Source organism: Malaya genurostris, chromosome 3, assembly GCF_030247185.1.
Source record: "Malaya genurostris strain Urasoe2022 chromosome 3, Malgen_1.1, whole genome shotgun sequence".
NCBI lineage: Eukaryota > Metazoa > Arthropoda > Insecta > Diptera > Culicidae > Malaya > Malaya genurostris.
Genome location: NC_080572.1, coordinates 224583321 through 224595494, shown reverse-complemented (window position 1 = coordinate 224595494; position 12174 = coordinate 224583321). Strand labels below are relative to the sequence as shown.

Here is a 12174-nt window from a genome sequence, read left to right as displayed (position 1 = left end):
TATTTCGATATAACAGCTCCAAACACTGCTCAGAATCATCAATTCGTTGTTGTTTTTGATCGATTGTGAGCTCACGCGGCACCCATTTTGCACAAAGCTTTCTCATATCCAAATATTCGTGAATAATATGTCCAACACGACAACATATGTCCTTTGATATCTTTAGGGTGTCAGCTATCTCGATCAACTTCACTTTACGGTCATTGAAAATCATTTTGTGGATTTTTTTCACGTTTTCATCGGTAACAGCCTCTTTTGGACGTCCACTGCGTTCATCGTCTTCGGTGCTCATATGACCAGTACGAAATTTTGGAAACCACTTACGAATTGTTGCTTCGCCCGGTGCAGAGTCTGGATAACACTCATCAAGCCATTTTTTGGTATCGGCGGCACTTTTTTTTATCAAAAAGTAGTGTTTCATCAACACACGAAATTCCTTTTTTTCAATTTTTTTCACAATAACAAAAGAAGTTTCACTCAAAATGCCATATCTCACAAACTAATAATCAGACAGCTGTCAAATTTATACACGTATCTTTTGAAGGTTGGTACTTACTGAAAATGATATGGATTTAATTCTAGTGGCGCCCTCTCATAGAAACGATACGAACTTTTCAGCCGATCTGTTAATGACTAAATTGACCGTCTTAAACAACATGCACTAATGTATCTCCCTCATATTAGTCAAATAAAATACTCCTACATACAGTGTCTGTTTTATTAGCGAAACAAACATGCCGTAAACCCACTGCACTCAACCACCGAGAATGTTTCGTATTTCTGTGTGCCATGGTTTTGCACGATACGCTTTGTGCGATGATTCGTTCAATTTATGCGGTTGGCGTCTTATTTAGGCACTGTATTTCACCTTAATTCTCGTTCATACCAAACATTTTAGAAAACTTCAATTTTAAGTTTGCTGACCATATTTCCGCTGATAGGGAGAAAAAATTATGTTGTTGTTAAATACAACAAGAGATATTCGCGATTAAGTTCTACCCATTCTTGTACAGGGCAAGTTTTGAAAAGGCACTCCGTAGTGAAGTAAGTCGTATTCACGACAAAAACGTGCTTAATCCACCTACCAGTGAAATGATACTATTTTTATCAATCAGCATGTGTTTTTCGTGTGAATATTCTTCGTTGTGTTTAGTTTTCATGAAATTATTTTACTGACTGTCCTTTTAAATGAATTGTAATTAAAATTTTGGAACTTCAAGACGAATCGAAGCTAGAAATTGTATGAAACCTTAAAATTATTGCTTTCAATCTAAACGTGTGACAATCGATTAAGCATTCCATGAGATGTAGAAGTGAATTCCTCTTTAAAATTTTTGTCATTATTCATGGTATTTCCAGAAACGGTATTCAGAGACCAGCATAACCATAAATAGTTCGTATGGCCATGATTTAGTGTGACAAATAAATTGAAATAGTTTTGAGCCCAACTTTGACAATTTTTTGGTATCGTAATCTTCTACAACGGTTTGAATTTTAATAACTCATCGCCCTGTAATTTCAAAATTTGAAGTCGGAATCGGATGAAATTCACTAATTTTAAATTGGACAGAGATTAATTTTTTTTTTCGTTTTGGTCTTCTCTATTCCCGATACTTTCGGAAACGCAATTCGGAAATCGGTATAACCGAGGTCACTTGAATTTGCCTAATGGATTGTTAACCATTTCATTAGATTTGAAATTTTTGGAAATCAGTGTAGCGACCTTAGAGAAATCGTAGTGCGTTTATTATAAGTTTATTTGGTAGTCGACTATCAAAATCTGTGAACCCGATAAACCCGATAAAGGGTGTAGCCGAATTTGCATAAAAAACGCCACCAAACAGAAAAAAAATCGGTCGTGTGACGGCCAGGATGTAGACCATGTTCGATGTACGTTCTACTATGTCTGTCTGGCGTTTTAGAGTGACTGAAACAAGATTCAGAGTGGCGAAATGGTAGCGCGTATGCACGGAATGCTTAAGAACGCAGGTTCGAGTCCTGTCTCTGAGCGTATCTTTTTCCAAAACATCATCTTTTCTGTTAGTTATTCATTCATTTGGCTCCTCAAATATTGGTTTCGCTGAGTCATTGCAAAATTTGAAAAAAAATTGATATACGCTGTTTGAAAGGATTTACATTGGAGATGATTTACCCAAAATTTTACCTTATAGCTGCCATAGTGGTGAAGTTAGGGTGGTTCTTATGATTTTAATTTTATATAAATTTATCATAAACCTCTTTAGCAAAAAAGTTGAAGAAAATCGGGAATACTTTGGGAGTTATCAGAAAACTTTTGGATTTTTTCAGAATTTTTCATAATGTATTGCATGTGAAAAAAAAGGTTAACAATTTTCGATTGTTTTATTCGCACTTACAGAACTAAATACCATGCGTCTCCATCGTATGATGATAATTTGATGGAGACGCATGGTTATTCGAATGATTTATTTGTTTAAAGTCTGGTAGTATACCCGTCCACTTTTCTTTTAAATCTGAAAAAATACAGGTTAATGCACTCATGAATGATTTTTTTTATGTAAAATTTTGAGTGGAAAAAAATTTGTAAGTGCGAATAAAATAAATTCGAAAATACTGAACATTTTTTTTTCATATGAAATACATTTTGAAAACATCGGAATAAAATCAAGAAGGTTTCCCATAATTCCCAAAATATTCCTGATTTTTTCCATTTTTTGCTAAAGAGGTTTTAAAAAAATTAAAATAAAATGAAAATTATAAGAACCACCCTAACTCCACTAATATGCCAGTTAAAGGGTTGAAATTTTGGAAAAATTATCTCCAATATAAACCCTTTCAAACAGTGTATATCAATTTTTTTTTTGTTTGGGGGCAGTTTTTATATGCAAACCCGGCTACCCCCTTAAGTGAAATTTTTACACTAGTCATCCTGTATCTCATGAACCGGAAGTCAGATCTGATTAGAAAACAAGCAGTTTTTGGGACACCTTAAAACCTTTTATTTGAATGCTAGATGGACGAAATCGGTTCAGCCATCTACTAGCAAAATGAGAGACATTATTCTTGTTTCATTACATACATCATCCTATAGTTCCGGAACAAGAAGTCGGATCCAAATAAAATTATAAGGGAGCATAAGACTGTTCACATGAGTCTGAGTTTGTAGAAATCAGTTAAGCCATCTTCGAGAAAAATTATTGAAATTATTTTTCATACACAATTTTTTTTATCTCGAAGAACTTTTTCGAATGGTATAATGATGGAAGAAGTTGTGTTCGTCCATCAATTATTGTTATAAGCAGTATAAATCAATATAAATATATTGTTTCGAATTTGAAAATACTGCCATCTTTCTAATACATATGCAATGTTCGAACGATTATGTTGCCAAAAACGAATCGTGCTAAAATCGAAACGTCATAGAAAAGAGTGACGTGCATAGTCTTTTATGTGCTAAGAAACAGTTGCATAAAACAGTATTGAAAATCGTGAAATACACTCTTAGAAAAAATGAAATTTACGCTTGACGTAAATTCAACTATGCCGTAATTTCTTCGGTGATGACACAATATTACATCTACTAACATGTAAATATAAATTTTGCGTTTGTATCGATGTAAACTTCAGTTAAATTAACTGTGAAGTTAATGATATGGCTTATCTTTACATGCTATGTATTGTGAATGTAAGTGAATCGCGACGCTCCTTTTATGTGCATCTAGGAAGATGCAACATTTTTTAAGTATGTAGGGGGGGGACGGGTATAGCGTGATGGGATAGTCGATGCCTTTCACGCAGCCCGCCTGGGTTCGATTCCCAACCCCGCACATAGGGTCAGAAAGATTTTCTGGTCCGAAGAGGCGAATGACCTAAGATGTTAAAGCCTCTATAATTGAAACAAAAAAAAAAAAAAAAAAAGTATGTAGGGTGAAAAGTCGCTTACACAATAATCAATGGTTCAGTCATCTCTGAAACCTCTTTGTTGACAACAAACATACACACACGCGGATATTTGCTCAGTTCGTCGAGTTGAATCGATTCGTATATGACACTCGGCCCTCCGGTCCTCGGAAAAATTTTCTAAAGTTTGAACGAATTCTATACCTATTTTTTATATTTATACAAAAAGGTAAAAAATGTCTATTTAATTTTTTTTTCAATAATTTTTTTTCATTTTCTTTACGTTTCGTCTTAGACTCGTCAGTGCAGAGCAGTTCAAATTGAACTACTTAGTGCAAATTTAAACAGTTCAATTTGAACCGCTAAGCAGATGTAAAGTTAATGCTATTCGCAAAACGTTTATTCAATTGGCACCGAAGTGCCATGTCTTTTCTGACGTGCCGAACGAATAAATGTTCTGCAAATAGCATTAATTTTATGTCTGCTCAGCGGTTCAAATTGAACTGTTTAAGTTTGCACGAAGTAGTTCAATTTGAACTGCTCTGCACTGACGAGTCTAAGACGAAACGTAAAGAAAAGTAAAAACGGTTATGTGCCCAAAGCACAAACTTAGGATAACCCCTAAATGAATAATTTTATTCCAAACTTAAACTTTAACTTCTATTGAAAGGTGTTTCAATTAATATCAATAAACCGGACGTCGTTATATTGGATTTCAGAACCACTTTAAAGATTTTTTTACGGTATTTGCTCATCAAACCCAATCTGAAAATCCGATATTGTAATAGTTTTAAGGAATTTCAATAAATTGGAAGTCGCCGTATTGAACTTTGAAACGAGCTCCAACTTCGTTTTCAGGCATCTGCACTTCGAAACCGGTTTCAAAAATATCCTTATGGAAAATCAATCAGCCGGAAATCGGATTCATTTTAAGCAAACACCTTTTTTACCTGGAGAATCCGCAGATCACATAATTACAATATTGCAATTGTTGTTCCACGCCCTGGTTGTTTCAACTAAAATGTTATTGATTTTACTAATATATTTGTTGATTTTGTCATAACCATTCAGGTAAACGCAATTGCTGTATTTAAATGCTGCCACTTGGCGGAGAACGAAAACGGCAAAACGCGGAACAAAAATCCTCTTCATTACACCAGAAACGTTTCATATTGAAAATTTTCAATGACAAACGAACGTCATTTATGGCAGTTACATAGTGGCTGTTTCATGTGAGTGAAAGTATGCAAAATAATTTAAAAGGTAATTGTAAAACAAGTTTTCCATGTACTGAATAGATATTCCTATAGTATAAATGTTTTAATGTCATCTGTGAAATTAGTGATAAAGCTATAAGCAGCTACTTAGGCAAAATTTCGTTGTTCAAACGGAAAAGACTAGCAGTAAAAAGTGTTCATTGCAATAGGTGTCTTAAGTTCACATAACTGAATAATTGGTTAAAACAATTGAAACATTTTTGCTTTCATGCATACAACTTTGCTGAAATTGTGTCATTGCTCAGTTGCACGAGTGACACCTCATTGAGAAGTTTCATTTTCCGCTGAGGGTGTATGTCATTGCTCAACTGTAACGCTCCATTACTCGTTCGTGGTGTGTGTTTTTGCTGGGTGTCATTACTAAACTGCCAGCACGATAAATAAAAAATGACAGTTTAGTTAAAACAACAATCGATAAGTTGTACAAACCCTCCGAGACTAATCATTGTGCTTGTGGCGAAGGTTATCGAGATATTGATCATGTCGTTTGGACATGCGTGGAGTATCGTGATGTCAGATCTCAACTAATAAATTCTTTGCGTACCCAAGGTAGACTATCCAATATCCCAGTTCGAGACATTCTTGCTTGTCGTGACCTTTCATACATGAAACTTATTTATCATTTCATAAAGAAAACTGGAGTTTCAATTTAATAAAGGCCCCTTTCAAGACTTAGTTCTGATCCCAGCTGCGACCATGCGTTCAACCAATAGCTAAATTAGAATAAAAATAATGTAATGATACAAACAAACTCGAAACAGTTTATGAAATTAATAACAAAATGTCTGAAAATAACAGCTTATTTTATAATTTATAGAAGTTAATCGTTTGGTTCAAATAATATTTCCGAGTAGATTTCATAATTAATGACGAGTTACCTAAGATGATATTTAAGTAATAAGAGAATATGTTTTAATAAATGCAAAACGTTGTGACTATGTTAGAATTAAATTAGGATAAGAATATTATGTAAAAGTGATGCTACGGCGAAGAAAAACTTATGTAAACTGCCTTAAGAAATAAACGTATTTATGAAAAAAAAAAGTTGTACAAACCAATCAAATTCAGAAAAACTACAAATATTTTAGTTGTTTTACAATCGCTGGCTTTTCCGTGTATGAAATCGGTTCGTAAAAACAGAGTACGTTATTTGGGATTTGGTTCGTAAAAAAATTACGTGAAAGGCGGTAACGTAGAAAAAGTGTACGTAAACGGATGAGGTTATTAGGCCAAATAAGTCTTGGAAGAGACTCATAGTTTGAATGTCTTGAAAAAGACTAAGTTGAATTTTCGACCTTTCTAATGCGCAGAATTGCGCAGGCTGGCACAAAGATTCTCAAGAAGTAGAGATTAATGCTATAGATCAATTACTAGTTACAGCGGTTTCCTAGCCATTTTGGTACAAAACATCGTCTTTACGCCGTACATTTTATATGGAAGAAACAAAATCTATATCACAGCACCTCAACTTTAAAAACTTCTCGAAAGCTTTTTTCTCATTCCAAAAAAATCAAACTTAGATCTACGATTCTTGATTTCTTGGTAAATATAACAGCATTCATGTTTTATATGAAGGAAAAAATTGTTATTTTTGGTCTCTGCCACCTTGGCATCATTGTCCATTGTATTCAATGTTAAAAAGCAAAGTCTTGGCTTTACATTCCTTTTGTGGAATTTGGCCTTTCTGTTTCAACAGACTTCGCAGCCGATTGTTAGTGTACAGAATCATTGCATGGCTAGTACTATGGATTCTACTGACACTAAGAATCCTTCTAGGTCGGGGCTCGAACATATGACAACTGGCTTGTAAGACCAGCGTCCTATGCTTTGAACCGCCAACCCGGGACAAAATGTAAATTGTATTTAATGTTACTATGTTTGAAAAGAGAGGTAAAATTCATGTGATTCAAATCCACAAGAGAAACTGCTTTAATCTTCAGCTTTGTGGGTAGAAAACATCATCTAAGGCTCTAGAATTTTTTATTCATGCGCCATATTCTGACACGCACTGACTGACGTCATGCACATTTAGAACAAACCATGAAAAATTCACGTAGATCCCATTTGATTCTATCTGCTCCCAATATTGATATTTCATGACGATATTATTAGTTTTCAATAATACTCACCTTACTAACTAGTATATCATTTTCATCGAAGTGCCGTCCGAACATTTTGGGCGTTTCGCCAGGGATCGGTTCAATTTTTATACACACTTCCTGTCCTTTCCTGGCAGTCTCAATTTGTTTGTGATTAGCTTCGATCGACGTCACCACGCCCAGTTCAACAAACTGCAAATAGAAACACAAGCACACACACACAACGGTTAGATTAATACGAAATGCTGACGCTGGTAACGCTTCGACTGTGAACACAATATTTTGTTTGCAGCAAAAAAAAACAATAAAGAAAAAATGCCCACCTCGTACATCATTTCCTATTTTCAATTTTCCGAAAAAAAAACACAAGATATGTGAAATATTTCACGTGAGCTTTGCAACACAAGACCGTCATCGGCAACAGTTGCAAAATATTGTGCTCTCTTCTTCCGTCAGCGCATATCCATTTTTCACGGATGTCAATTTCCTAGCGATGCCAACAAACCAAAACTGAACCGTTAATCAGGCTGCCGCTGTCGTCAGCTGCTTCGCTCGAAACAATTTCGAAAACAAAACAATAACCCCTGTCCCAAGCTCACCAAGCCGGTATCTGGTGGGTTAAGGGTGGTAGAGTGGAACGCAAAATTTTCTCGGAAAAATCGTCAATCGGACCATCCTCTGTGTTCTTTTCTCGTGTCTCGTTCTGAACGTTATTAACAATGAAAGTTGATACGCTGCCAAAATAATTGAGAAAACCAAATAACCCTTTGGCTTGGCTTTGGGATGTCATGCACTCTGCCAGCGTCGGAGAACCGTGATTTGACACCCGGCCACGGTAGAGAGAACCTGCCACGGGACACGGGAACCGGGCAGCAAAGAATTAATGAAAGCAAGAAAGTCACCATTGACGTAAATCGGTATGTACATAGTCTCACCTATCGGGAGTCCAACGGTCAACGGAAAGCGTCGTATTTTTTCCTCTATTCTTTTGCGGGAGCTCAAAATAAAATACCACAAAGTGCTGCTCCTCCGGCATCGGGACGGAAACGATTGAGGATGAGGCAGTGAAAAACAAGCTGACGTCAAAAAGTGAAAACAGTTGATGCGCAAGTACGGATTGGTGCTGCAATTTCTGAGACTGTTCCGAGCGGACCGGATCTCGAGCCAGCCGTTGTAGAAGCAGGGCTACGGGGCAGAATCCATTCGGGTGGTGTTAGTTAAAATACGTCTTCAGCAAATTGATTCTAAATTGAATTTTTGCATCAAAGTCTTTCTAGGAATTGAATTTGTTTGGTGCGTATTCGTTTGCGAATGGAGGAATTTTATCGTGTATACTTGTTGTTAGTATAATCATTGCTCATAGGATGTCGCGTTTGAATAACGGAATTGAAAACGAGAGAAAAAATTTTCAATTCAAAGTTGGGCACTGTAAACTCGATACATTTTTTCTGTGATTCTAAATCATCCACTCATATTTTATTGCACGGATAGATGTTTGACACCAGAGTCTGAAAACGTTTCGTACGAAAAAGTTAGGGAATTGGTTGAACGGCTGAATGCAAAATTTGGATAAGTGAAACTTAGTTTGGAAAACTGTTTAAGTCGATAGTTGCACTATTTATGTACCATTTAATTCCACTATTTCACTGTAACATTATTACACTTTCACAAAGTCACTACACTTTAATGAAGCATAACAAACGTTACAATACAGATACGCGTATTTCGGAATGTTATTTACATCCTTCTTCAGTGTATGAGATGGCTAAACCGATTTTGACAAACTTAGATTCTTATGAAAGGTCTCATGGTCCCATGCGGAATTCCTGAATTTCATCCGGATCCGTTTTCCGGTTCCGTAGTTATAAGGTAAAGTGTGTTCAATTTGTACACCGTCACTTAAACAGGCGAAACAAAAAAACGTAGAAAATTTTCTAAACTGGTCTCAAAACTACAAAAAACGATAGTCATTATCAGTAGGCAACTAAACAAATCGATTCCGGCTATCCTAGTTCCCGGTATCCGGTTTCGGAAGCACCGGAAATAGTGGTCATATATACCAAACTGGATCTCACTCACTTTTCTCAGAGATGGTTTGACCGATTTCCACAAACTTAGATTCAAATGAAAGGTCTCACGCTTCCATACGGAATTCCTGAATGTTATCCGAATCCGACTTCCGGTTCCGGAGTTATAGGGTAAAGTGTGTTCAATATTGTATACCGTCACTTAAACTGGTGGAACAAAATCGTAAAAAAATGTTGTAAACTGGGTGGGCTCAAAACCCTTATTCCTAATCTTAGACTGAAATGGAAGGTCTTATGGTCCTACCAAAAATTCCTGCATATTTTCGGATACAACAAACATTTCAATCGTCATTTAGAGTGCGATGGTAAAATTGTATAAAATCTTCATAATTTGAATAAAAACTAGTAGAGTTTGTACGTCATGTTAGTTGGTTAGCCGTACGAACCGACTTCGATTATACCGGTTCTCGGGTTCCGGTGCCGGAAGTGCATATAATAGTGAACCCACTTCGTTTTCTTAACAATAATCTACGCGAGCAAAGTATTGTTTCATTTTGTATGTTATACTAGTTCATGCACAAGCAATCCCTTGGTTTCTTTCAAAAATCTAAGAGAAAATTTTTCAATAGAATAGCACAATATTATACATGAGAAAGGCATCATTACACCAATAGGTGGATTAAAACAGGTTTTTTGTAAGTAGTCATAGTAGCAGCAGTCCCTTGCTTCAGTTCTACACTGGACCCTTGAAAAGATTTGTTTATATGAGCTATTTTAAATCAACACATAGACGTTCCTAGGCTATGGTGCCCACTTGGTCACTGTTTTTTGTGCTGATTCAAACAGATTTTACAAAATTGTTGTTAACTGTGTTCATGTTTGTGTTTTATGAATTTAGTTGCAGTTTTCGTCATCATCGTGTATTGGTTTTTTTTTTATACAATGTATATTGCACTTACATACATATATACACACATGTATATACACAAATACATATATATAAACATCATAACATTGAGTTACTATTTCTATTCTAATAGATTTTAACTACGGTTAATGTACCAATAGTCATCTCATTAGTAGAGTCACCATGTTATTTTACCGATTACCTTTCAATCAATTTATTATGATAAAATCGAATACAATATTCTTGTTTCGGTTTTGTGATGCAATACCGCAGAAAAAGTAATTTTTCAATACTGTTGTTATAGCGACGCGAAAACACGAAGCGAATGCACTTAATTTTATCTCCCTCTTGAAGTCAATCTATCGAGCAGAAACAATACATCTCACAACTAACGGTTTTAGCATATGAGCTGATTAATGGAGTTGAGATAAAGGGGGTGCCGTTACCCTACTTTTATCTCTACTAAAGTGTGTCCCAGAAAGTATGGACGCACTTTGATTTTGCTGTAAATAATTCACAAGTGTTTGATATTCAAATTTTATTCGATATACTGATAATATTAGACTACAACAACAGAATATTATTCTCAACATTTGCTACTTAGCCATGTAGACTAGCTGGCGCACCTTCTTGCAAACGTTTCTCATTAAATTCCGTTCAGACTTCTTGGCGACAAGTTTTGACACTTTTTTCCAATCTTTTTCGAACTGTTGAATGGTTTCGGCTGCCGAGACATGTTTCCTAAGATGTGCCTTCGTTAATGCCCAAAATTCCTCAATTGGATTCGTGTCTTTTGGGACGAAAGTGACATTTTTGGTAGTATACCATTCTACCGTTGATTTCGAGAAGTGGCAAGAAGCAAGATCTGGCCAGAGGCAACAGGATCCTTGTGGCTTCGAATCATGGATAGAAGTCGTTTTTGTAAACATTCCATGATGTATATTTCGCTGTTCATTGAAGCAGTGGTGATGAAGGGTTTCGAAATCTTACCGCAGCTACAAATTGCTTGCCAGACCAGAGCTTTCTTACCAAATTTTTCGACTTCAATCGATGTCTCGGACTGGTTAAACACTTGCCCTTCTCGCACCGTATAATATTGTTTCACGTAGGTTTCGTCGTCCATGATTATGCAGTTCAAATTTCCAGCAAGAATCGTATTGTACAGCTCGAACCCTCGGCCTGATCTTGTTTCGGACTACGTTTTGGTTGTTTCTGCTTCTTATAGGTTCGAAGATTCAAACGTTCTTTAGCACGAAGAGCATTTGACTTCGAAGTGCCCACTTTTTTGGTCACATCCAGAACTGAAACCACCTTCTTTTGCTCGAACGCCTTCAGTATACGTTTATCCAACAGAGGGTTAGCCGAACCTTTTTTCGACCCGTTTTCGGTTTATCCTCAAACGTATTATCCTCACCGAACTTCCTGATTGCATTTCACACGGCTTTTTCACTTACTCCTTCGCTTTTTGCTATCTTGCTCAGTGACAATCCGCGTTCTGTGCACAATTTGTACAGAATTTTTCGACGTTGTTCTGCTGAATATCCACGAATTTCGAAACAAACTAATGAAAACGAATAAACAACTGCACAAATGGTAAGAGAAGAGTGTAAACAACTGGACGCAGCCATAAGAATTGACAGATTCTGAACCATTGCGAAATGGCTGCGGTTTTTAATTGCGTCCATACTTTCTGGGACAGTCTTTATCGGTCGATCGTTAGTCCTGAGCTGAATCGGTAGTCTTTATTGCATCCTTACAAAATAAACTGGATGAACATCGTTTGACAGCTATCAGTGGTTTGCTCACATGTTCATTCTATATTATTGTATTCTATTTCACAATATTACATCTCATTCCACTGTATTCTATGGTACACAAACCACCAATAAACGTCAAAGATGAACTTGATTTACCGTTCATCTTCTGTCGTCGTGTAAAACCCAATTGGGATACGTTCATTTCACATAGTTTCCACTTCACACTGA

General features: G+C 36.2%; 1 protein-coding gene across 2 annotated transcripts in view; it reads right to left on the bottom strand.

Annotated features, from left to right (window-relative positions):
* LOC131439132 (eukaryotic translation initiation factor 5B) overlaps positions 1-12174 on the bottom strand; it is a 338283-nt gene that overhangs the window by 37864 nt on the left and 288245 nt on the right. The window contains exon 8 of one of the 2 annotated variants that reach the window (XM_058609793.1): positions 7286-7447. The exons of the other annotated variant lie outside the window; for it this stretch is intronic. Within the exon in view, the coding sequence (XP_058465776.1) occupies positions 7286-7447 (162 nt within the window). The remainder of the gene's footprint in view (positions 1-7285; positions 7448-12174) is intronic. 2 annotated transcript variants of the gene reach the window in all.